Here is a 26,972-nt window from a genome sequence, read left to right on the forward strand (position 1 = left end):
AACAACAACATGGGTTGGAACTGACTCAATGGTACTTAACAACAACAACAACAATTAATAGCTCTAGTGGCACAGTGGCTAAAGCACATGGCTGCTAACCAAAAGGTTAGTGGTTTGAACCTATCAACCTCTCTGAGGTAAAAGAGCTATACCAGTCTACTTTTGTACAGATTTTACAGACTTGGAAAAGTCTGTAGGAAGGTTCTGTTGTGTCCTATGAAGTCTTGGTATGGCACTAAAGGATAATGTGCTGGTCCGGTAGCAAGGTCGGTTTGAATTGCAAGGTCAGTGGTTCAAACTCACAAGCTGTTCCTTGGGAACTCTAAACAGGGTGGCTATGAGTCGGAACCAACACGACAATACTGAACAACAGCAGCAACAATTGTGTACTATAGGATTGCTATGAATCGAAACTGACTTGATGACAGTATGTTTGGGTTTGTGGTCTCCTTATAGGATTCCAAACACTATGCCTGTTTTCTCCTCAGTAAAAACTTGACTTTTTCAATACAGTTTAGATTGAAAAAAAAACAAACATTCTCTACACAATTATTGTTAACCTTCTCTTAGTTTAATTATTATTAACCTTATTTTAGTTACCTAAGAATTTAATTAGGAGTATTGTTCTGTCATCAGTCTTTGAGTAAACAGACCCCAAACTCCAATACCAGTTGCCATTACATTGATTCTGTCTCATAGTGACCCATATGCATCAGTATAACTGTGCTCCATAAGGTTTTCACAGCCAGCCCTTTCTACTTAGGTACTTTTGTTGTTGTTGTTAAGTGCTGTTGAGTCAATTCCAACCCATAGTGACCCTGTATAGGATTTCCAAGGAGCAACTGGTGAACTTGAACTGCCAACCTTGCATTTCAAACTGACTTTGCAGTCCAGCGCATTAACCCACAGCACCATACTTTTAAATGAACTCAAACTACCAACTTTTCTGTTAGCAGTGACCACATTAACTGCTTATACCAACCAGAATCTCTGAGTAGACAGATATAAGCTATTTATGTCGACTCTTAGCAATAAACACTTTTCAGTGCCTGCAATATCAGATGAAAATCAATGCTGGCAGAAAAAATAGCACAGTCCAATTTTTTTTGAATAGAGATTTTTGTTCATTTGTTTATAAAAGTGATGCAGTTCCATTCTCAGTAGCATGACAAAATAGATAAATCTTTTGCTACAAAGCCTGCAAATGCCAGATGATAAATAACAAACGTGTTCTGAATACAGAATCCAGATCAGAAGAGAAGAGCCTCAGAAATGAGAATGTTGAAAGCTAAGATGGTCAATGGATGCCATTTTGCTGATATGGAGATATAGAGTCTTGGTTTAGGAGCCCTGGTGATGCAGTGGGATAAGCACTGGGCTGCTGACTGAAAGGTCCTTGATTCAAACCCACCAGCTGCTCCACTGGAGAAAAATGAGGATGTCTGCTCCCACAAAGATTTACAATCTCAGAAACCATAGGGTTCTACTCTGTCCTATGGAGTTGCTATGAGTCAGACTTGACTTAATGACAGTGAGGTAGAGCCTTGAGTTTTAATGGAAAGGAATTTCATGAGGAAAAGAAACAAGATTTTAGATCGGGACATGGTAACGTGATTGTCTCCTGCCTAAAACTAGAACTCTCAGTGAAAAGGGGTATTAGGAAAATCAGAAAGAAATGACAGTGGGTTGAAGGACGTAATAAAGATGGTGGTAGTGATGGTGGTATGTAGGGTTTCCGAGGCTGTAAATCTTTATGAGAACCGAAAGCCTCATCTCTCTCCCATGGAACGTCTGATAGTTTCAAACTGCTGACCATGAGATTAGCAGCCTGAATCATAACCATGATGTTGCCAGAGCTCCTTATAATAAAGATATGAACAGAAAAAAAAGAAAAGGCAGCAGAATGGAGGAAGAACTTAATGATATAGAAACAGTTGAAACTAGAATCAATGAAGGCCAAATCGGCTCTTTAAGGATAAACTAGACAAATTAGAAAAAGGGAAAAAGAAAGAAGATAATAGATACAAACATAACTTCAAAAGCAAAATTAAATTTTTTGAGAGTGAGACTACTCTGAAGAATTTATTTCAAGACTATAAAAGCATCTCCTAGGAAAATACAAATTATGAAAGTGAATCGAGAAGGGATGTCATTGCTAGAGGATACTGAGCTCCTGTTAAGGGTGATGAAAAACTTGGAAACAGATCATGATGATGGTTGAGCAATATGTGAACATAATCAATGTCACTGAATTGGACATGTGATGACTGTTGAATGGCAGATGATATATTACATATATATTAAACACAATAAAAAACATAAAAATGAATAGCAAGAGAATGGGGAAAAGGAGAGACACACACAAAAGCAGAACTATGCAAACAGGAAGGCTGCTGTTGCTGACAAACTTCTCCCTACAAATACAAGTCAGGCTGTGGCATGTCCCCCCTGCAGGTGCATCTAGGAGCTGAAGGGCCATTCAGCCACCCATATCCTGGGATTATGCTCAAGGGAATCAAAAGCAGAATGAATGTATCCACAATCCCAAGGGAAGTCTTCTGAATACACCTGTCAATGGGTCAAAGACCTGAGGTACAAAGAAGTTCTTTTGGTATGGAAAAGAAGAAACAAACTTGTCATTTTCAGATGATATAATTGTTTATATTGAAAGTCCCCCAATTATCAGCAAAATTCTACAAAGATTTTTTTTTTAATTTAATAACTGCATTTTCATACCTTGAGGTCAAGTGCTTATCCTATGGTGTTTATGATAGTGGTAGAAATATGAGATACGGAAATACAATCCAGCAGCAAAATTTAAACTTCCTTATCTAAGGAGCTCTGGTAGCATAGTGGTTACAAGTTACGCTGCTAACCACAATGTCAGCAGTTGGAAACTACAAGTGGTTCCGTGGGAGAAAGATAAGGCTTTCTGCTCCCATAAAGATTCTCAGCCTCGGAAACCCTTCACAGGGTCACTTATGGGTCAGAACCGACTCAATGGCACTTAACAACAACATCTGAGCTCTAGAATCCTCCATCCTAACAAAGCCATTTCCTCATCTTCCACAAGCTGGAAACTTTCATTATTCCCTGGTCTTCTCATTTCCCTATAAATAGCACAGGGGCAGGCTCCTGTCTTGGAGCGCTCCGTGTAGAGATCTGCCCAACTGTGTGAGATACTGAGAGCTCAGGGGGTCATGTACATTCTATTCCTTCCCTTTCTAAGTATTTCCTCAACAAACCTCAAGAAAAAAGAACGAAAAAGATAAAAACCAGCTGCTATTGAGTTGATGCTGACTCATAGTATTCCTATATGCACCATAGTAGAACTGCACTCTATATGGGTTTTCAGTGATTGATATTTGGATATAGCTCCCCAGGTTTTTCTTCCAAGACACCTTTGTGTAGATTCAAACTTCTAACTTTTTGGTTAGTAGCTGAGTGCTTTAACCATTTGTACCAATAAGCCTAGATTTATGCTCACTTCATCTACTGCTAGTATTAAGTGTGTGACAGAACTAGTGATCTGTTTCTGTAAAGATTACAGCTAGGAAACCCTATAGGGCAGTTCTACTCTGTCATATGGCGTTACCATGAGTTGAAAATGGACTCAATAGCATCTAACAACAACTGTGTATGAATGTGTGTGTTCATGTCACTTGTCAGACATTGGACATGGCCTTTAAACAATCACTAATTGGACTGCAAAGCTGTTTAAACTGCAAGGTCAGTGGTTCAAGCTCACCAGCTGCTCCTTGGCAACCTATATAGGGTCGCTATGGGTGGGAACCGACTCGATGGCACTTAACAACAGCAACAACAATCGTCCACTCTAAGGATAGTCCATAATTAACTTACTGTTGGACACTTAGGAGGTTTCCAACAGTGTTCTAAATAAAGCTTTAGTTACTATCTTTGTGCATAATGTTTTGTTTTTATTATTTTAGTTCATTTCCTTAAGATAAGTGGGGTTTCTGGTTAATACTGTTGTAAAATGTTTCATGTTTTCAATTGTTGTTTGTTGCTGTTAAGCGCTGTCAAGTTGATTCTGACTCATAGCAACCCTGGATAGGATTTCAAGGAGTGCTTGATGAGTATTAACCGTCGACCTTGCGGTTCGCAGGGCAGTACTTAACCTACAACGTCATATGTTATCAATATATACTGTCAAATTTCTTTGCAGAAAGGTTGTGCCCTTTTATAGTCCATTAGCAATGTGTAAGAAAGTGCCTGTTACCCAACACCTTATCTTTTAGAAAAAAACCCGTTGCTTCTCAGTACAAATTTTTAATGTCATTCAACAGGACTGTATCTTGGTATTCCTCCTTTTAAATATTTGCTTTGAAAACTTGCTACAGAAGAGTCATAGCCAAGTTGATTAGAGTCTCCTGCTACAGCTAATAGCAGAGCAAGAGAGTGCTTTTGTGCTGTGACATAGTATTATTGTCTAGAGGAGTAGGCACAGTTTTAACAAGTTTCTGAATCTTCTAGGGTTATAGTTGTTACAAGGAAGAGATTAGTATTAATCACACCAAAACTACAGTTACTGTATTTGTCATTCACCACCGTTTAAACAAAAAATCTTAAACCACACCTCAACAGATTATTCAGCTATTTAAGAGAATAGTTTGCACACAACTCAATCCACAAAACAAATAGGTTATTCTCAAGTAAGAAATCCTGGGCGTGGGGGTGGGGTGGGGTAGGGGTAGGAAGCTAAAGAGAAGTTATTTTTGATAAAAATTGGTTCTCAAAACCAGAATGTAATCAAGAAAGAGCATGTGTGGAGCGTGAGTTCCTACCTAGAAAAGCAATGCCAGCAGAGATGGTGGCAGGGGCAGTGACATGGAGAAACAGAGCAACAGGGGGTTCTAGGCCCATGGACTGAGTAAGGCTGTGTGCCTGTGGGCGGGAGGCTGGCTTGCAGAATATGCCCTTAGGACATGTAAGTGAATATATATACTTTTTGTATGTGTACATCAAATATTTTTGCTTTGTTCATTTATGAACTATACGATGTCAAAGGGAAGTCACAGGGAAGAAGCAGGATAACTATTGTTGCAGTGAGAAGATGGTAATCACTGAAATGAAACAAAGCGTATAACTTGTTGAATGTAAAGCTGATGATCTTGTCTGTAAACTTTCACTCAACTCACAATAAAAAGTTAAACAAACAAACAAACCAGAATGCATCAGAATCCCTGAGGAGTTTATAAAAATGAAGATTTCTGAGGTGGGCCCTAGAAATCTGGATTTTGAGAAATACAGACTCCTGGTGTGGCACTGTAGGATAAGGATTGGACTGACAGCCACAAGGTCAGTGGTTCAAACTCACCAGCTGCTCTTTAGAAACCCTATAAAGGGTCACTATGAGTCAGAACCAAACCGACAGCACGTAACAACTTAAGATCCTATAATAAAATGACAGTTCCTTCTCCTAAATATTTCAGTAAGCTTAAATCATCCTACTGAAGTTGTAAGGTACATAAGTTTGAAGTGTTGACCAAGCTGTGTTTTTGCAGAATATAAGAGGAGCTTAAAAAAAAATTGTGAAAAAATTAAATTAAAAGATAATTAGGGGAACAAACAAGTTGGTGGATCAGGTGGAAGTGCAGTAAGGAGCTCTGTCAGCAACAACACAGAATACTGGACCAAGCAGGCTCAGGAGATGGTTCCAGAACTTTATACGTGGTTCCATTTATAAAGGAATATATAGAAAGTTGGAAGGATTACAGCCAGGGCAAATTGTAGCAGATGCAGTGCTTTCTAATCCAAGGTGCTCAGCTGCTCCCTGAGCAACCATCTTGGGCAAGATCGAAACAGGGAAGGGTCAGAGCAGCCACAGACGCCTGACAGAACCGCAGAGATAAAGGTGTGGACATTCTTTTTTTCATATCTGTTTATAGGCTTCTCTCTGTCTGCGCACCTCCATTCTGGTGACTAGAGAGGTTGCCTGAGTGAGTGGACACCCCAACACCACCCCTGGAGGGTTCTATTACCCATGCGCACAGATCTCCTCAAAACGTAAAGGGACAGTTTCCACTTAAAACCAAACGGCAGTGTAAAACAGCCTTAGTTGGCCCTGAACTGTTTATCACTAGGAAAAAGGCCTGAACAGGAGTTGTGGAGAGGGACAGGCAAACTAAAAAGGAAACAGGCTGAAAATTAAATCCTGAGATGCGTCATAATGGCCAGCAGTGGCATCTTGAAATTTTTCAGGAAGAAGAGTGTAAAGGGAAGCCCATCTCCTGATCATATCTACCTGGAGGCGATCAGAAAGCATAAAAAATACCAAAACACACACCCATATAAGTATTAAGGCCACAGCTAACCACTGAATATGCCCAAAAAACAGAAACAGATGACCATATCAGCACAGTCCAGAAACGAGATAAAGTGACTGAGACAAATGGCTGGAGGTATATCTACACTCCACACTGGAAGGAGGAAAGGCTTTGGAAATGCCGGAGAAGGAATTCAGAAAAAGCATTATAAAATGTATCAAAACACTTTACAATGGAGTTGAGAAAAATAAGTAAGAAGTCAGGAAAGCACTACAGGAACAATCAAATAAGATAGATACAGAATTGGAAACAATTCAAAACTTACAGAAAGAGATCCAAATGATTAATAATAGAATATCAGAAATGGACAATACACTGAAAGGGCAAAGGAGTAGAATTAAAGAGATGGAAGCCAGAACTAGTGACCTGGAAGATAAATCTCTCAATATCACTAAAATTGAAAAAAGGATAAAAAATATCCGAAGAGGGTCTAAGATTCTTGTTGGAAATGTGAAGAGGAATAACTGAAGAATTATTGGCATTCTAGAACAAGAAGAATCACACAAGTCCACAGAAGAGATAGTTGAAGGACTTCTGGAAGAAATTTCCCTAGCATCCTGAAAAGTGAAAAGATAAGCATCCAAGAAGCTCAGCGAACCCCAGGATGGATAGACCCTAAAAGACAATCACCAAGACATAATAATCAAGTCCTCCAAAATCAAAGATAAGGACAGAACCCTGAAGACAGCTAGGGAAAAGAGAACTGTAACATACAAAGGCAAGCAAATCAGACTAAGCTCGGATCTCTCAACAGAAACCATGCAGGCAAGAAGGCAATGGGGAGACATATATAAAACCCTGAAAGAAAAAAACTACCCAGCAAAGCTGTCAATCAAATATGACAGTGTAATCAAAACATTCCAGGATAAACAGGAGCTAAGGGATTTTGCAAAAGTCAACCCTGCAATGAAAAACATCCTAAAAGGAGTTCTATGGACAGAGAACCAACAAGAACAGACAACAATCAGAGGTTGACGTAATTGGCAGCCGCACCTGGAAATCAATCGACAAATGGAAGAGTCGAGAACAGAATGAAACTATAAGAACAAATTCAGAGGATCTGGGAGGTCAGTCTATGATCAAAACAATTACATTGTGAAAGAAGGTAAACACAAAGGGAGAGAGATCTAGGTGGTGGGAACGTCAGGTAAATTACAAGATAAAATAGACTGTCTTAAACGGAGGGAAAAGTTAAGGAAATATAAGGTAACCACAATTGTGGGGTTGGGTTTGGGGTGAGGTGGAAGGAGGCAACGATAGAGCACAGGGTAAAGCAGATACATCGTGTTTCGGGTGTGGGGGAGGGCAATGCAAGAAGGGCAAGGAGGTGGAAGAACAAGGTAGATAGGGGAACACTGAGACAGGTTTGCATGGGGTAAGTGGGACAAAGGAAAATAGTGATGCATGCTTAACCTTGGAACAACAGGGCTCTGTGATACAGGGATCTAGCTTCCCAACACGTTCAAGGATTCTTCCCTTTGCTGCTACTCTTCTCCCCTCAACCCCCAAATGAAGTCTGTCTTCCAAGTGTTATCTGCAACCTTTTAAAAATTCTCCTCCTCCTTCTTTTTGGAAACTTTTTATTGTGAATTGAGTGAAGATTTCCAGAGCAGATCATCCGTTTTATATTCATCAAATCATCCACTTTGTTTCATCCCAACGATTGCAATCCTCTCCATATAACAACAGTTATCCTGCTTCCTCCCTGTGGTTCTTATTTCCATTTCACCCTCCTTCCCATCCCTTCTCAGCTTTGTCCTGAGGTAGATGTTTTTCTTTTGTTCTTGAATGGTTGATGATGCCATAGGGAGAATACCTCAACAGTGTTGTGATCTCCCCCTGTACCCATCTACTGTGTGGCTGAAAATTGGACCATGAGGGCAAAATATTGAATGACATAGAAAGCATCAATAGAAGATGGAAGGAATACACAAAGTCACTGTACCAAAAAGTATTGGTTGATGTTCCACCATTTCAAGAGGTAGTATAGGATCAAGAACCGATGGTATTGAAGGAAGTAGTCCAAACTATACTGAAGGCATTGATGAAAAACTTTGTTCTAGGAATTGATGAAATAAAAATTGAAATGTTTCTATTGTAGCCAAAAGTGATGCAGCCAGCATGCTCTTTAGAAACAAAGATGGGAGAACTTCATCTCTCATTCTTTGGACATGGTATTAGGAGGAGCCACTTCCTGGAGAAGGACATTGTTGTTGTGTTGTTAAGTGCCGTTTAGTCGGTTCTAAGTCTTAGCGACCCTGACCTTATAGTTTCCGAGGAGCGGCTGGTGTGCTTGAACTACTAACCTTCCAGTTTAAACTGACTTTGCAGTCCAGCGCATTAACTGACAGAGCACACCAGGACTCTGGGAAAGGACATAATGCTTGGAAAACAGGAGTGTCAGTGAAAAAGAAGACCTCCAACGAGATGGATTACCAACCACAATGGCAGCACCAATGGGCTCAAATATAACAATTGTGACGATGGCGCAGGACCGGAAGTGCTTTATTCCATTGTGCATCGGGTTGCTATGAGTTGGAATGGACTCAGTGGCACCTAATAACAGCAACACACCCTCAAAACTATGCTGAGTGTGCCAGAAATCAAGGTCCTAAAACACGTCTCCTCACAGGGAGCTCTTTGGTGATGGCTGGCATTATTCTGATTGTGGCTGAGAAGAGAGTTGTCTGATAGTTGCATCGATGGATCTGTCTGCACTGCGGAATGGTTTCTGTAAGAAAGAATGAACATTACCTCTGCATTTCTATCCTACAGCCTGTGAGGGACATTGTCTTTAGTTTGAGTTCTTAAATGTCAACTGATTTTTGTGATTAATTGACGCAGGTAGCTGAGACTAGGAGTTTCTTTTGTACTTCCCTCAGTAGGCATGTTTCGACTCTATGGATAACAAAAATGTCAATACCTCATATTTGTGTAGTGCTTATCTTATTTAATAGCTCCTCCATTTCAGGTGAAGGAACTGAGATTTGGTGACTTGCCCAACATGACATACCCTGTTAGTAGCAGATTGGGACTCAAAAATAAGAGCCAAGACTCAGAAGATATCAACTTTTACTTGGCTGTGTGACTATCATCTTGTGAATGACCCACCCACAGTTTGTAGTGTAGTGGTTACGAGTTGGGCTGCTAATCTGAAGGTCAGCAGTTCGAAACTACCGGCGGTTCCAGGGGAGAAAGATGAGGCTTGCTGCTCCTGTAAAGATTTATAGCCTAGGAGAAACCCCATGCAGGATCTCTGTGAGTTGGAACCAACTCCAAGGTACATAATCACCACCACCATCGACTATACCTAGAGTCCTGGTGTGATGTTGTAAGATAAGCACTGGACCACAAGGTCTATTTAAACCATAAGGTAGGTGATTCAAACTTACCAGTCACTTCTCAGAAACCCTATACAGGGTTGTTATGAGTTGGAACCGACTTGATGGCACTTAATAACAACAACAGCTGTACCTCAAGAGAACTGCAAGTGGTTATCAGGATCTGAGCCCGTGGACATGTTTGGTACATTTTTAGGGGCAATTGATGTGACACCAGAGTACTTGGGTGGTATAGATGGTAAAGCACTTGGCTGATAACCACAAGGTTGGGAGTGCAATCCTTTTCAGAGGCACTTCAGAAAATTCAGTCATTGAAAACCCAATGGAACAATTCTACTCTGACATTCATGGGCTCCCCATGAGTCAGAATTGACTTAACGATATATATATTTTTTCCTTTGAATGTGTGACACCAATGTTTTTACCTCATGTCTCTTTTTTAATAATGTCAGAGTATGGTAGTGGCTGTCAACCCCTTGGGATGGCATGACATATGTGATATCACCTAAAATTAATAGTTTTTAAGAAGTCCTTGAGTCCTGGTATGGTGCTGTGGACTAATGCACTGGACTGCAAAGTCAGTTTGAATTGCAAGGTTGACGGTTCAAGCTCACCAGTCATTCCTTGGAAATACTATACGGGGTCACTATGGGTTGGAACCAATTTGACGGTACTTAACAACAACAACTCCCGTAAAGATTTACACCCTCGGAAACCCTGTACAGGGTCGCTGTGGGTCGGAACCGACTCGATGGCACTTAACAACAACAACAACAACAACAAGTCCTCTCAGAGGACGCCTTCATCCAGGGAGAGTGAAGACTCAAGAGCTGCCACTGAAGTGGGGGTATTTCTCAGAGCTGAGTCCTCTGTTGAACTCAGCAGGTATGAAGAGTTGATGGGTGTGTTGTTGACCTGGATAAAGGAGTGGTGGCTGTGAAGTGAGGTTTCTCCTTAGTGCCTGAACTGTTTGTCTTGAGTTATTCCTGGAACTGGAGGTAAGCGATTCATAGGTTGCCACACACACAAAGTTTCACTTTTCTGCTGTTATTTCCTGACTGGTGTGGGACTGTTGGCCAACCTTCACTTAGGGCCGTGCAGAGCCCAGGGAACGTACCCTGAGGGGCAAACCTCCTTCTCACCTCACCAACTACTGCAAGGAGAACCTCAAGAAGAAATGAACTCATAAATGGCCAGCAAGTATCCTGAGAAGTGTGAAGAAGTTGAGGGAGGCAGATCAACCAGCCTTGCTACCTTATGTGGGGAGCAAGGGCTATTTGTGTGGGTATCAGCCTCAGAATCAGCTTGACTCATATCAGCTCCAGATACCCTTCTATCTCATTGCTGTAACTAAGCTTCAGTATATGGCCTCGGTGGCCCTTGCACAGAGGTGGAAGCAAGTCGTGGGAACTGTTGTTCACATACAGCTGGGACTGAGTTGCCCCAGATTGAGAATGGGCCCTCTGTTGCTCCCTTGGATGTTCTTAGTAACCAAAAGCTGACCTTTCTGAACTGTTTCTGAGTTGTGGATGATTTTGGGCTTCTGCACCTCTGTGGTCAGGGTTTGGTGGGCCAGGCAGTCCCCAGAGCTTCCCCTCAATTGATGGGGTATATGTGTGTGATAGGTCCATTGTCTGTTGGAGCCACAACATTTTGTCATGGAAGACATAGTTACAGATTATGTTCCTGCTGTTACCTTACAGGAAATGGAAACAGAAATGGTGGTCCAGTGTTGTGTCGGCTGGGTCTTTTTCTTCCATCATTCTTAGAATTCAGCATGAGAAAAGATGCTAATTCAAAATGTCCTTAGGGTAACTGATCTCTTGGCATCCCCATCACCTAGAACACTGTCTGGCATAGAGTGAATGAATGGATGAATGAACTCATGTGTCCCCATTCCTTGTTCTCAGTTGCCTTCAGCTGAAGTTGCACCTGCTTTTCCAGTGGTCCTGGGACAGGAGGAGGTTGATGAGAGCTGTGACTACCACTGCAGCAGAAGGTAGTCCAACTCCTGAGGACAACCACGGGTAAGGAATGTGTGTCTGTCTCCAATAGGGGACAGAGAGAGATGAGCTCCAAAACCAAAATGGTGGAGCCTGGAGAACAAACTCTGAGGAGGGTAAAGAGTGAAGAAAGCTGTAGCTTGCCAATGAGAGTATTTGGTTGAAACTTTGTTTGGATGCTTCTTGGCTTGGTCTTGGAGCTTCTGAGGCAATCACCAGGGTAACCTAGGCCTTATGTACCAACTGCTGAGGAGAAATTAGGTCATATGGCCATGGTGATATCCAACATGAAAAAAGGCCTGGTGACATGCATTGTTTGGGTGTGACTTCAATAGGTATAATTCTAAAGAAGAGATAAGGTTCCTGCCTTGAAGTTAGCTGTGGAGGGTGGATTATAAATTATTTTCCTCAGAGTTACTGACCTAGGTTTTTTACATCAACCAGAAGAGGTGTCTCCATTTTCTGGTGAGGGACAGTAAGGATAGCCTAAGGAAACTAAAGTGATGTCAGTGAGGTTTCAGACCTAGCTCTCTCAGAATATAGGCCAGCTGGTCTCTGGCTTGGGGGAGAAGAAAATGAAGCAGGAAAGTGATTTGTAGTAACAATTATGATTAAGTCTTTACTTGTTTTGCCATGATTCTAGCCAGACTTAGTGTTTCTGACACACCTGAAGAAGTCTCTTTCTGAGCTTAACACTGACAAGTAACAGCAGAATGTACCTGAGGAGGACACAGAGTGTTAAAAAGTATGGGTTCTTAAGTCAGACTTACCAGCACCATTCTCTATATGACATGGACAATTAACTTGACCTGTCTGAGGCTTGAGATCCTTATCTACAAAAATGGAAGAATGCTATTGTTGTTGTTAAGTACCGTTGAGTCGGTTCAAGCACATAGTGACAGTACATAGGATTTGCAAGGAGTAGCTGGTATGTTTGAACCACTGACTTTGCAGTGCAAACTGACCTTGTGGCCCAGTGCTTATCAAAACTACAGCATCACACCAATAATACCAAGCTCACAAGGTGATTGTGTGGATCAAATGTGGTAAGGTATGTGGTACACGGGAAGTGCTTCACTCAGCACCTTAGCTCAGTAAATGTGTTCTGTACTGCTTGCCATCTTTGTCTCTACACTTTTAGGGTAAGGAAACAGAAGAAAAACTCATGAGGAAAATTACTAGCTCAGTAGAAAAGTGGCATTGAGCAAAGATCAATAAAACCATAAAATAAACCCCAGACGCAATGAACAGAGAAGCAGGATGTGGACAAGAGATAGTATCTAGCTCCTTGTCAAGATGTCAGAACATAAAATGGAAAAAACTATCTCCTTGTGTATCCAGAATCCAGAGGGGCTTGTGAGTCCTCCCTCCTTATTCAACTACACAGTGGGGGTTGTTAACCATCAGCTACACATTAACATCTCCTTGAACAAGTTTCAGCTCAGGCATAAAAACAGTCATGTCAAGTATCCCTGAAGCCTCTGCAATGGAATCTTGAAATCTTGGACTCCAGCATTGACAGTAGATGTGTGTGCAGCATGGGAAAAGGAGAGGTGGAAGTCACACACAAGAGCAGAACTATGCAAACAGGAAAGCCTGCCTCCTTTTTGAATGAAAGAATCTCCCCCTATAGATACATGTCAGGCTGTAAGCACATTGAGATGCTGCTGCCGCCACTTAAGTCATGTCTTCCCCTGCAGGGACTCCCTTTCCCCATATGCTAATAATTTTATACTATAGTCCATGATTTTCTAGGCTTTGGCAGCCCAACCCAGTAACAGTGTCAGCTCAAGGGGGCTTCAGCTCCAGGTAAAGACTGACACTCAGGGCCACTGAATAATAAACCAAACTAAACCCACAGGAAACACTTGAATTTAGACTTGGATTTGCTGTGGAGTTGCTTTTGACTCACAGCGACCCTAGAGGACAAAGTGGAACTACTCTTATAAGGTTTCCACCGCTGTAATCATTAAGGAGCTCTGGTAGTGTAGTGGTTATGAATCGGGCTGCAAACTACAAGGTCAGCAGTTCGAAACTACCAACCCTTCAGTTAACAGCTGAATGCTTGACCACTGTGCCACAGAGTTTTGTAGGAAGGACTCCTAAACCAAACCTACAGCTGTAGAGTTAATTTTGACTCAAAACAACCCCACAGAAGTGCCCAACAGGATTTCTAAGGCTCTGTAGGATAATGGACTGGACCACAAGGTCAGTGGTTCAAACCCACCAGCCACTCCTCAGAAACACTATACAAAGTCATTATGAGTCGGGACTGACTTGACAACAACAAACTTTATAGAAGCAGATTGCCATGTCTTTCTCCTATAGAACAGAAGGTAGGTTAGAACCACTGACCTCCAGTTAACAATCGAGTACTTAACCACTGTGCCACTAGGACTCTTTACAAGCACAGGAATGCCTTTTAAAGGTATGAGGAGCTTTGTATGAATACTCTTGAGTCAACAGAAGTACCCAGTCCATTCCTGGCTCCATCACCCTCCACACTCACAGGCTCCCCACTCTAAAATGACTCCCTAACTTTATAGCAGATGCTGTTGCATTTTAGTTTCACAATTCTATGAAGGAGCCCCAGACAAAGACATCAAAACTCCAGGGCTAAAGAGATTTTTGTCTATGCTCCCAGGACTTTGTTGTTGTTGAGTTGGTGCCGACTCATAGTGACATTGTGCATAACAGAATGAAACACTGCCTGGTCCTGTGCCAATCTCACAACATTGCTGTGCTTAAGCCCACTACTTCTGCCACTGTGCCATTCCGTCTCATTGTGGGGGGTCTTCCTCTGTTTTGCTAACCCTCCACTTTACCAAGCATGAGTTCCTTCTCCAGAGACTGGTTCCTCCTGATAATATGTCTGAAGTATGAGAGATGAAGTCTGGCCCTCATGGCTTCTAAGGAGCATTTTGATTGCAATTCTTCCAACAGATTTGTTGGCTCTTTTGGCAGTTCATGGTACCTTTAATATTCTTCTCCAACATCATAACTCAAATGCATCAATTCTTCTATGCTCTTCTTTATTCACTGTCCAGCTTTCACATGCATATGAGGCTATTGAAACTACCATGGCTTGGGTCAGGTACACCTTAGTCTTTGCTCTTGAACACTTTAAAGTGATCGGGTGCAGCAGATTTGCCCCATGAAATACATCATTTGACTTCTTGACTGCTGCTTCCATGAGTGTTGATGGCTGATCTGAGCAAAACAATGTCTTTGACAACTTCAATCTTTTCTCATTTAGCTTGATGTTATTTATTGGCCCAGTGGTAAGAATTTTTGTTTTCTTTACACTGAGGTGCAACCTATTCCAAAAACTGTGGTCTCTGATCTTCATCAGTATGTTAAGTCCTCTTCGCTTTCAGCTTTGTTGTGTTAAGTGCCATAAGGTCAGTTCTGATTCATTGTGACCCTGTATAGGGTTTCTGAGGAGCAGCTAGGGAATTGGAATCACTAGTTCAAATCAACCTGGTGGTCCAGTGCTTATCCTACCACACCACACTGTTGTTGTTGTTGTTGTTAAGCATTGTTAAGTGCTGTGAGTCGATACCTGTATGGGGTTTCTGAGGAGCAGCTGGTAAGTTTGAACTGCCTTTGCAGTCCAATGAATTAATCCACAGCACCATACCAGGACTCACGGACTCACAGCACCACACTAATAAGTGGTAAAACCAACACCAGTTCCACTGATTTGAAGGTCCTGTTCGTTGCTGTACGAACATCTTATCGTGGCACTAGCCTAATTGTGATTTATTTTCTAGGAAGGATCTCTTGTACTGGGATTCTCTCCTTTAGGGTGTCCCTAAGCACACTGGAGCTCTGGTAGCATAGTGGTTACGAATCAGGCTGTATACTGCAAGGTCAGCAGTTCGAAACTACCAGCTGTTCCGCGGGAGAAAGATGAGGCTTTCTGCTCCCGTAAAGATTTACAGCCTCGGAAACCCTGTACAGGGTCGCTATGGGTTGGAACCGATTCGACGGCACATAACAGCAACAAGCACACTGAAGGTTTCTGGGGAGGATGGGCAGATGGACCTGTAGCGGGTTTGGTGCTCTCTCAGTGGCAGGACAGAGGAGGACCCTTCCAGACAGACAGACAGCTTGAAGCTTCTTGAGAGAAGAAGAGCAGAACACTTTGTCTCTGGGCCCCTTGTGGCTGTGAACCTTCTCCATGTTGTGCACTGATTATAGTTCTAGACCTTCTAAATGACTACCCAGTGAGGCAGCCCTTCAGCTACTGAACTACTGGGCTTATTTTGACCCAGTCTCCTCACTGTAAGGTATGAGAGCAAGGCTAAGTTTCCTTCTGAGTCATTCCTGGCCAGAGCCACCAGGACAGTGCTGGCACTCAGGAGGTCCAGGGAGTGTAGACCACATTGGGTGATACTGTCAGAAGGGGTGACACCAAAATGACTGTCTATATAATTTAATAAAGATATCCCTATAATTAGTTATAGTTACAAAACCTAAAAAGAAGTGTATGCTCAGCATTTATCAAGCTGAAAGAACTGAAGAAAAAAATCAAGCCTCAACTTGCAAGATTGAAGAATTTTATGGGCAAGATAGTAAACCATATCGAAGCATAAAAAAAAGATGGTAAGAATGCAGAGTCATTGTTCCCAAAAAATAGACTGGTCAACATTCAACAATTTCAGGAGGTAGCATATGATCAAGAACTGATGATATTGAAGGAAGAAGTCCGAGCTGCACTGAAGACATTAGCTAAACACAAGCTCCAGATTACCAATTGAAATGTTTCCACAAACTGATGCAGTGCTAGAAGCACTCATCTAAGCCAAGAAATTTGGAAGACAACTATCCAGTCAACCAAATAGAAGACGATATTTATGCACGTTCCAAAGAAAGGTGACCCAACAGAATGCAAAAATTATCTAACACTATCATTGCTATCACACCCAAGTAAAAATTTTCTGAAGCTAATTTAAAAATGATTGTGGAAAAAAAAGAAGAAGAAGAAAAAGATGATAGCAGTCTATTCAAAATTCAGAAATTCAAATTGGATCCAGAAGAGGATTGTTTTGTTGTTGTTAAGTGCTGTTGAGTCAGTTTTGACCCATACTGCCCTTGTATAGGGTTTCTGAAGAGTGACTGGTGAGCTTGAACTGCCTACCTTGCAGCTCAAACCAACTTTGCAGTCCAGCTCATTAAGCCACAGTGACACCCCAGGACTTTGTTGCTGACATCAGATGGATCTTGGCTGAAAGCAAATAATCCCAGAAAGATGTTGTCTTAGTTATCTAGTGCACCTATGACAGAAATACAAGTGGGTGGTTTTAACTACCAGAAATTTATTCTCTCCTGGTTTAGGAGGCTAGAAGTTCAAATTCAGAGCACTGACTCCGGAGAAAGGCTCTTGTCTCCTTTCAACATCAGTAGGCATCCTGCTTGGTTAAGTAGAAGGGTCAGTGAAAAAGAGGAAGACCCCCAATGAGATGGACTGGCACAGTGGCAGAGCTTAAATGTAACAATAGTTGTGAGGATGGTGCAGGACTGAGCAGTGTTTTGTTCTGTTGAGCATAAGGTTGCTATGAGTTGGAACCAACTCAGTGGCACCTAACAACAATAGGTCCAGCATCCCATGTGTCTTGGCACCAATCTTCCTCTGGATCAAGAAACCTCACAGTGCAGGGGTCCCAAGTTCAAAGGATGTACTCCACTCCTGGCTTTTCTCTCTTGATGGTAATAAGTTCCTCTCTTTCTGCTCAAGTCATTCTCCTTTTATCTCTTGCAAGATAAAAAGCGTTGTATGCCATACTCTTGGAAATCTCCCATAAATCAGATCAGGGTGGTAGTGGGTGGTGTATTCTTGGAGTCCTGATATGATGCTGTAGGATCAGCACTGGACTATTAACCACAAGGGCAGCAGTTGAAACCCGCCAGCCACTCCTCAGAAACACTATACAGGGTCACTATAAGTCTGAACCAACAAAAGTGACAACAACATCCCACCCTTAATCCTCTTATTGGTTTATCACATCAAATGACACCATGGGAGACAACTGCATTTCAACTGCCAAACCACCAAGAGTCCTGGCCCAGTTAAGTTGACACAAAACCTTAACTATCACACCCTGGTATTTTCAAACCCCTCATATGCATGTGAAAGCTGGAGGATGAATAAGGAAGACCAGAGAAGAATTGATGCATTTGAATTATGGTGTTGGTAAAGAATATTGAAATACCATGAACTGCCAGAGGAATAAACAAATCTATCTTGAAAGAAGTACAGCGAGAGTGCTCCCTTAGAAGCCAGGATGACAAAAAACTTTTTCTCACATACTTTGGACATGTTATCAGGAGGGACCATTCCCTGAAAAAGGATATCATGCTTGGTAAAGTGCTGGGTCAGCAAAAAAGAGGAAGACCCCCAATGAGATGGATTGACACAGTGGCAGCCACAACAGGCTCAAACACAACAATTGTGACGATGTCACAGGAGTGGGCAGTGTTTTGTTCTGTTGTGAATAGAGTGGCTATGAGTCGGAGTCTACTAGGCAGAATCTAACAAGAACATAGTTATTCCAAAAAAAAAACATTTTTTTATAAGACCAGCTTTCACGTATCAAACTCTATATGACTTACTTTTTGAACCTTCTAATGTGAGTCAGCCAAAGCTGCCATTATTACACAATAGTTAGGATGCTTCCAACCCCACGGTTCTGTCAAGCAAGTGCTGTTGTATTTCATTGTTGTCAATGTTTTTAGTCACTGATTTTTGTCAAATTTTCTGGTGTTTTAGCTGCAATACTATGCTAAGTAGTATTTGTCAACCCATTTCAATCACTTTTTGAGAAGGAATTCATAGTTTAAGGAAAAGAAGAAAAAATTGTACCTGAAGTTACCAGTTTCCATTTGCTCCATGTCCAACCTATTCCCACCCACCCACCCCTCCTTTCTGTCTTTCACCCTCAAGAGCCAGGACTTTTCCTAAAGGAAGCTCTTACCACTGCAGCTTCATTTCTGGAAATCCTGGGGTTTCTCCCTCTACCCTGGGCCACAGGAGGCTCTGACACCTGCTTTAGTGATGACCCAGACCTGGAAGAGAGTCCTGCCAGCAAGTCTGGAAAAAGACCTAGACTTCAATATGCAGCTGGGCCAGTCACCAGGGAAGCCAGGGACAGGGCTGACACTCCAGAAGCACCCCTTTTGTGATTCCTTTCCTCCCCCAACATCTGAGTAAATGCTCCATCAGATGCTTGGGGAGAGAAGGAATCTCTGCTTCTCCTAGCTCCCCCTCCCCCATATTGTTCCCAGGAGGCTTCCCTGCACCTCTTCAGGGTCATTCTGGGGACACTTCCACATTTGGGCTTCTGACTCCTGACTGTCTCCAGGAATGGCCCCACTCTCCCCTGGGCCCCTGACTTTCCCAGATAGCTTTAAAAATAAACAAACAAGCAACCAACAAAAGACAATTGCCATCGAGTCCATTCTAACTCCTGGAGACCCCACGTGTGTCAGAACACAACGGTGCTCCATAGAGTTTTCAATGGCTGATTTTTCAGAAGGAGACCACCAAACCTTTCTTCTGAAGAAACTCTGAGCTGACTCAAACCACCAACCAAGCACCTAGGGATTCCTCAGAAGACTCAGACACCCAGGAATTCAGAGTGAGACCTGGTCCAGAAGTCAGAGGGGCAGCTTGGGAGGTAGGAGGGAGAGGGAGACCTGGAGGACTCCAAAGGGTCACTTCTCCCAAGACTCCAGGCCTTGCTCCCATGAACCCCTACAGCTCTGTACATTGAGAGGGAATGGAAGCAAGGAGGGAAGCCAAGGTCAATTCCAGGGCTGTGAGCATCAGCCCAAGAGGAGGTTTTCAAGCCTAAAGTCAGGTGCCCCCAGTGTCTGTGCTGCTCTCTTCTCCCTACCTGGTTTTTGTCTCTAGCGCTCTCCAAGGCAATGTCTTTGCTTCCTTGATCCCTCCCTTTCAGAGTTGCTTGTCTCCCTTTGATATTCTCCCTGTGTGCACTCATTTTGTTTTCATTCCTCTAGTTCTCACCTGCCTTTTTCTCAAACTCTCCTAGTGGTTACAAATCGGGCTGCCAACCCCTAGGTCGGCAGTTCTCGAGAAACTCCCAGCTGTTCCCGAGAAACTCCCAGCTGTTCCGCGGGAGAAAGATGAGGCTCTCTGCTCCCCTCCCGTAGAGATTTACAACCTCAGAAACCCTGTGCAGGGTTGCTATGAGTCTGAACCGACTCCACGGTACTTAACAACAACAAATAGCTGTATATTGATTTTGCTTCTGTTTCTGTTTCTTAGGTTTCCTGTTTTCCTCTCTCAGTCTTACTCCTCAACTCTCTCTCTTTCCATCTCTGCCCACAGGTTGCCTCCTCTCCACAAAATAGGCCCTGGCTCCCTTAGGTCAGGTCCCTCCATGTTCACCTCCGCTTCCCTCTGCCCCTCTCTCTTCTCTCCCTTTCGGTCTAACATCCTCCTTCGCTAATCTAACCCCATCACTGCCCATCCCTCTTGCTCCAACTCTTTTCTCCCTTTCCTTTGATGAACTCCCCAAAGCCCAGCCACTCTCTGCCCCAGGTTACCACCAGAAGCATCACTTACCCAGGATCATTGGCCAAAAGAGGAACACCCAGGGGCCCCTTGTCCTTCGGGCCCCCCTCATGTCTCCAGAAAGAATCCCTCCCAAGGGAAACGCTTCAGCCAGCAGCGGTGAGAAGTGTGAAGAGCAGAGGTGAACCTGTCCCCACCGGCTGCTGGCCTGAAACAGGTGTATTTCCCTGGAAGAGCCAGAGTCCCCGAGGAGGAGGACAAAAGAAGGCGGGGCCCGGTGCCAATCATCCTTGCCCCGTCTTTTCTTTCCTCCATCTCCACTCCCTACCCCCAACAGAAAAAAGAAAGAAAGAAAAAAAACAACAACAGTGACACACCCATTGCTCTGCCCCCAGTCAGCGTGTGCCAGGCTCATAAAGGGGAGGGGGGACTTAGAAGAAGGGTGCTGGGGAGTAAAAACTGGGGCACATAGAAGATGACTGGGTCACTCTCCTACCTGGACTCCTGGGCTCTCCTCCCTCCCGCAGGGCTCCTGTCCTGCTGAACTGTGGGCTGCTGCAGGGGGCAGCAGCTGGGTCACTCTAAAAGGAAGGACGGGACAGGTGAGAGAGAGGGAGACAGGGACTGATACAGAGTGAATGTGAGCCTGTATGACTAGGGGAAGGGAGTGAGAGTGGAGGACGCTCTAAGGGAGAATGGAGTTGTTGTTGTTAAGTGCATTAACCCACAGCGCCACACCAGCACTCCAATGTTGAATGGAGTAAGGTTAGGCAAAACCCTGTATGGATCTTTTGGAAATGAGTGGGTGGTGGGCTTAGAATGTTTGCTCAGTGCCAGACACATAGAAATCCTGGTGTGGTACTGTGGGTTAATGCTCCAGACTGCAAAGTTGCTTTGAACTGCAAGGTTGGCGGTTCAAGCTCACCAGCTGCTCTTCAGAAACCCTATACATGGTAGCTATGGGTCGTAATCAACTTGATAGCACACAACAACATCAAATGGTGGATTCCTTCTTTCTGGGAGAGAGAGAGTAGGGTCAGGGTCCAGAAAGCCCAAGGCATGCTGGGAAAGCAGACTGAGGGATCTGGGATAGGTAGTGGGGTGGGAGGGCAGAATCTAGGTAGACTTGAGGAACTATGATATAGGAGGAAGTGGGGGCTTCTCTTGGAGACTTCAGGGCTCAGGTCACCCTATACTGACCTCCTGGGACTCACAGGCACAATGAAGCAGGACCAAGAACCCCAGAAGCGATGTGCAGGGCGGGGTTCTGAAAGTGAAGGAAGTTAGCTACTTTAGCTTTGCAAAGGAAAACAATGGTAGGTTTCCCACACCTGCCACCGTGTGAATCCTTCCTTCTGGTTCTATAAGACTTGATTTCCTGCGTGTGGGGTGTCTGTGGAGTGATTGGTACCAGAGCAGGAAGCTCAGGCTCTTAGACACTATGGAACCCACAAGAGGAATTAACATTTCCACATTCCTGGGCAAAACCAGCCTTGCTCAAGGAGGAGTTGCCGGGCAGTATTATGGTGCCATCTCAGAACACCATAAGACCCACCATCTACTAGCACTGGCTTTCTGAAGCTAAAAGTGCAGTTAGGTTCAAACCCAAAGGCTAGCACTTTGGTTATGAGACAGTTGTTGTTGTTAAGTGTTGTGGAGTTGGTTTCACTCATAGTGACCCTGCATAGGGTTATTGAGATGTGACTGGTGGGTTTGAACCACCAACCTTGTGGTTAGCAGTCTAATGCTTGTCCTACAGCACCACACCAGGACTCTATGAGGCAAGTGGTGGTAGTAGTGTGCTATGGAGTTAGTGAGCAGAAAGTTTCATCTTTCTCCCATGAAACAAATGGTAGTTTCGTGCTGCGGACTTTGAGCTTAGCAGTCCAACTCATAACCACAACGCTACCAGAGTTCCCTCCATGAGGCAGATACTACAGAGAAATAGCATGGTACCTTTACTTCCCCTCCACTTTTGTGTAGATGAGATTATCCCACTCTTTCCTGGGGGCAAGAAAGTCATAAGGTCACGGGGGACTTGAGGCACAGAGAATAGGAGAGAAGGAGACTGACCATCATGATGAGAATTACAAAGACTTCAAGGCCCAACCTGTTTTCTTGGTCATTTTTTCTGTTAGTTCTAATGGGTTTGTTCTAATGGGTTTTCTGTTAGGCTAATGGGTTTGCCTATTAATTTGCTAGCCTTAGCTCTGGTAGCATAGTGGTTATGAGTCAGGCTGCTAACCTCAAGGTCAGCAGTTCGAAACTACCGTCTGTTCTGCAGGAGAAAGATGAGGCTTTCTGCTCCAGTAACGATTTACAGTCTTGGAAACCCTCTACAAGGTCACTATGACTAGGAACCAACTCCATGGCACATTACCACCACCACCGCCACCATTAACTTGCTGGATGATTCATTTGGTGATGTTCTCTGTGTCCCATCTATAACCGAGAGAAAAGCATTCCAGATTAAACCAAACTAGGAGTTGTTTGTCTTGTCAACTTCTCCCAGATAACCTCACTCCGATTCAGGAAGTCCAGAGGCACAGAGCATTCTCTGGAGGCTGCTGGGGTGGCCAAGACAGTTAAGGGGACCTCAGGATACCTAGACTTGAATCCCCAGTTCTGCCACTGTGTGACCTGAGGCAAGTCATAGCCTCTCTGAGTCTTCTTCATCTGGATAACAATACCTATCCACAAGATGGTAAGAGTGAGAGAAGTAAAATGTGTTAAATTTCTTTCCAGATGTTAAGTGTAGAGGGCACTTGCCTCTTATTTCTCCCGACATCATCCCTGAAACTAAATACAAAGAAGTAACTTGTCCAAAGTCATTTAAGAAGAGTTAGAATCTGGAAATGAGTTTCCAGAGTCATCTATATCCAAAGAACTTTTCTATGTCCCCTTGGAATTTTGAGATATTTTGATTTAGGCAAGTTAGAACTTAATGAGAACTCATCTTTTCCTTGCCTACCTCCCGTTCTTTTCTCAGTTTCTCTTTGAGCCCAACTCCTCAAATTGCCCATTTTTAAGAGTTTCAGGATGCTTCTAGGTCTCTATGAAAAATTCCTCTCTCACATTAGGTCATAAGATACTCATCTCCTCTTTCTTCTTCCCTTCCAAAGTATCTGATGGATACAGAAAAAAAAAAAAAACCCAAACCATACCTGTTGCTGATTCCAGCTCGTGGCAACCCCACGTGTTGCAGAGTAGCTGAGCCTTTCTCCCATGGAGCCGCTAAGTGGTTTCAAACTGCTAACCTTTAGGCTAACAGTTGAGCGCAAACCCCTTGGACCACCTGGGAATCTTGGTGGGGGCAGAGAGATGGGAGGAAAGGAGTGGACTCCCTGAGTTCTGCCAGAATTCCAATGGGGATTTCCTAGGTCTACAAACTGCTGGCTTGTTGGAGACCTCTGAAGTCAAGTTTCAATTAATGTTCATGGGGACAAAAAAGAGTTCAGTCTGGACTTGGGTTATAAGTAAATTAGTATAGGAATAAGATTATTAACTTTTCACAGGGAGGGAAGAGATAGATGTGGTTTAGCAGACAGCCTGGGTTCATGGCAGTGAAGTCAGAATTGAAGGGAAATTCCTGTTACCCACAGCAGGAATCCCTAGTGTTTGTTGTTGTAGTTGTGAAGTGCCATCAAGTCAGTTCTGACCCATAACAATTCAGTATAGGGTTTCCGAGGAGCAGCTGGTGAGCTTGAACCACCGACCTTGCAGTTCAAACGGCTTTGTAGTATGGTGCATTAACCCACAGCGCCACACCAGGTGTTTGGGGTTCCTTAAATTCCTTACCTCCATATAATTTATACCCTGGTAGAACCTCATGCTGGACTTCTGGTGTAGCGTTGTAAGATCAGCACTGGACTGCAAGCCATACGTTCTCAAACCTCCGAAATTCTACATATGAGTCAGAGCCGACTCCGTGGCACTTAACAAGAAACTCATGTTATAGCTACTAAATTACTTCTGGTCAAACTTAAGATACCAAAACTGAGAAGACGTACAGGAAGTCAGACTTTTCTTCAACCTGCTGTATTAAGTTGTCACCTGGAGTTGGCTGTGATTAGTGACTGGAGTCCAGGCACTGCATGGGTCACATCTCACTTAATTCTGCTCATAACCCTGTGAGGTGCATTTCACATGAGGAAATAGAGGTTCAGGGAGATGAACATGGGTTCCTGTCACCCCTGAGTCATGTGCTAGGTTGAGCGATCAAGTGAAACCAAAGGAGGCTGACTCCCCTGGTCATATTGCCCCAAGTTACACAGTAAGTCTGGAATTTGAGCCCAGACTAGCCTGGCTCCTAAGTACAAGAAGGGAGTTCACTCACACAGTGCTGACAGTATGCCAAACCCTTTTTGTTTGTGATTTCCCTGTGGCAGATTCGTAGATGCAAGCTCAAGAAAGGACTCTCTTGCTGTCCTGCTAGTTGCAAGGAGAATAGGTAGTTTATGGTCTCCATCTATTAGCAACTTCAGGATGTGCCTTAGTTTCCAAAATGAGATCACATTCTTCTAGGGGTGACCCTTGGACCAGTGACTGAGCAAGTCGGTGGTGTCAGGACTCAGCCATTTCCACACAACATGGGACTCCTTTGACAGGCACCTGTGCTCCAGCGCACCCTGTAGGACTGACAGAGACTGTGACTTTGTCTGGTCTTCATTATGGATCCCCCACATCACAACCTGCCCAGTCCTGCCTCCTCCCTTTCCCTTTCAGTGTTGTTGTTATTGTTATTGTAAGCAGATGTAGAATCAGCTCCCAACTCATGGTGCCCCATGCACAAGGGAATGAAATGCTACCCAGTCCTGATTATTTGCATGATCAATTGCAAACCAGACTGTTGTGATCCACAAGGTTTTCATTGGCTGAATTTCAGAAATAGATTGCCTGCTGGGCCTTGTGCATTTTACTCTGAAAGCTCTGCTGGAACCTGTTCAGCATCATAGTAGCACACAAGCCTCCAATGACAGACAGGTGGTAGCTTCACATGAGGTGTAAAGGCCAGGAATCAAACCCATGTCTCCCATATGGAAGGAAAGAACTCTACCACCGAGTGCTGTTACTCCCTGATAAAGCTTTTCTTTCCTGGAAGTGTTTGCTTCCAGGAAAATGATAGCCATTTTACAAGGATAGACGTTGGCCTTCTGAGATGGGATTTAAGCCTAGTTATGCACAATGCAAAGCTATCCTCTTCCCACTGTTCTCAATTCAACAAGGAGGGATGTGGGCCTGGTGCACATGGCCCTGCACATGAAAAACATGTGATCTTGGGCAGACAAGAATTCCACACTACAAAAGATAAAGACCAATACACCCATGTTCATTAAGATAAAAACAACCTAAGTGCCCAAAACCAGATGAATGGATAAAATAAATGTGGTACATATATACAATGGAATACTACACAGCCATAAAGAAGAATGGTGAGTCCTCAAAACATCTTCTAATAAGGATAAGTCTTATGCTGAATGATATAAGTCACAATATTTATCACAAAAGGATAAATATTGTATGATCTCACTTTTATATATATGTGTGTGTGTTGTTTGTTTTTGTTAAGTGACGTCAACTCAGTTCTAACTCAGAGCGACCCTGTATGAACTGCCAGAAGAACAAACAAACAATCTGTGTTGGAAGAAGTACAGTCAGAATGTTCTTTAGAAGCCAGGATGGCTAGACTTCATCTCTCATACTTCGGACATATTATTAGGAGTCCCTGGAGAAGGATATGGTGCTTGATAAAGTGGGAGGTCAGCAAAAAAGAGGAAGACCCCCAATGAGATGGATTGGCAGCAGCAATGGGCTCAAACGTAACAATTGTGAGGATAGTACAGGACCGTTTTGTTCTGTCATGCGTAGGGTCACCATGAGCCAGTACCAATTTACTAACACCTAACAACAACAATATATATATGTGTGTGTATATATATGTTGCTGTTATTAGGTGCCATCAAGTGGGTTTCAACTCATAGTAACCCTATGTACAAAAGAAACACTTCCCTGTCTTACGTCATCTTCACAATCATTCCTCTATTTGGGTCCTTCGTTGCAGCTACTGTATCAGTCCACCTCATTGATGGTCTTCTTCTTTTTCACTGACCCTCTATTTTACCAAATATGATGTCTGTCTTCAGGAGCAGGCCCCTTCTAATATCATGTCCAAAGTATGTGAGACGAAGTCTAATCATCCTCGCTTCTAAGAAACATTCTGGTTGTACTTCTTCCAAGATAGATTTGTTTGTTCTTCTAACAGTCCCATGGTATATATTCAGTATTCTACATCACCATCATGATTAAAAGGCATCGATTCTTCCTTATATATATATGTGCATACATACATGCATAAGGTCACTATGAGTCGGAACTGACTCAACAGCACAAAATAGCAACAATACGTATATGTGAAGAGTGCCTTAACTCTGTAGGATAAGCACTGGACTGGGAACCACAAGGTCGGCAGTTTGAGTCCACCAGTTACTGCACTAAAGAAAGATGAGACTTTATACTCCCACAAAAGATTTGCAGCCTCGGAAACCTTATACAGGGTTGCTATGAGTCAGAAGTTACTCTGTGGTACTTAACAACAACAACAACATGTGCATATATACATACATGTGTATACATGGACATGTTGTTGTTGTTAAGTGCTGTCAAGTCACTTCTGGCTCATATCAACCCGATATAGGTATTCCAAGGAGCGGCTGGTGTGATTGAACAGCCAACCTTGTGGTTC

At 43.3% G+C, this 26,972-nt stretch overlaps 1 protein-coding gene across 1 annotated transcript in view; it reads right to left on the bottom strand.

Moving 5' to 3' along the window:
• The window catches only part of MUC4 (mucin 4, cell surface associated), a 102,172-nt gene extending 75,919 nt beyond the window's left edge, over window positions 1–26,253 (bottom strand). Inside the window, exons 1-2 of the mRNA XM_006869433.1 lie at window positions 26,249–26,253; window positions 20,727–20,811 (exon numbers count right to left, since the gene is read on the bottom strand). Coding sequence (XP_006869495.1) covers window positions 20,727–20,811; window positions 26,249–26,253 — 90 coding nt within the window. The remainder of the gene's footprint in view (window positions 1–20,726; window positions 20,812–26,248) is intronic.
• Window positions 26,254–26,972: the final 719 nt, after the last annotated feature.

Source organism: Chrysochloris asiatica, unplaced genomic scaffold (assembly GCF_000296735.1).
Source record: "Chrysochloris asiatica unplaced genomic scaffold, ChrAsi1.0 scaffold00130, whole genome shotgun sequence".
Classification (NCBI taxonomy): Eukaryota; Metazoa; Chordata; class Mammalia; order Afrosoricida; family Chrysochloridae; genus Chrysochloris; species Chrysochloris asiatica.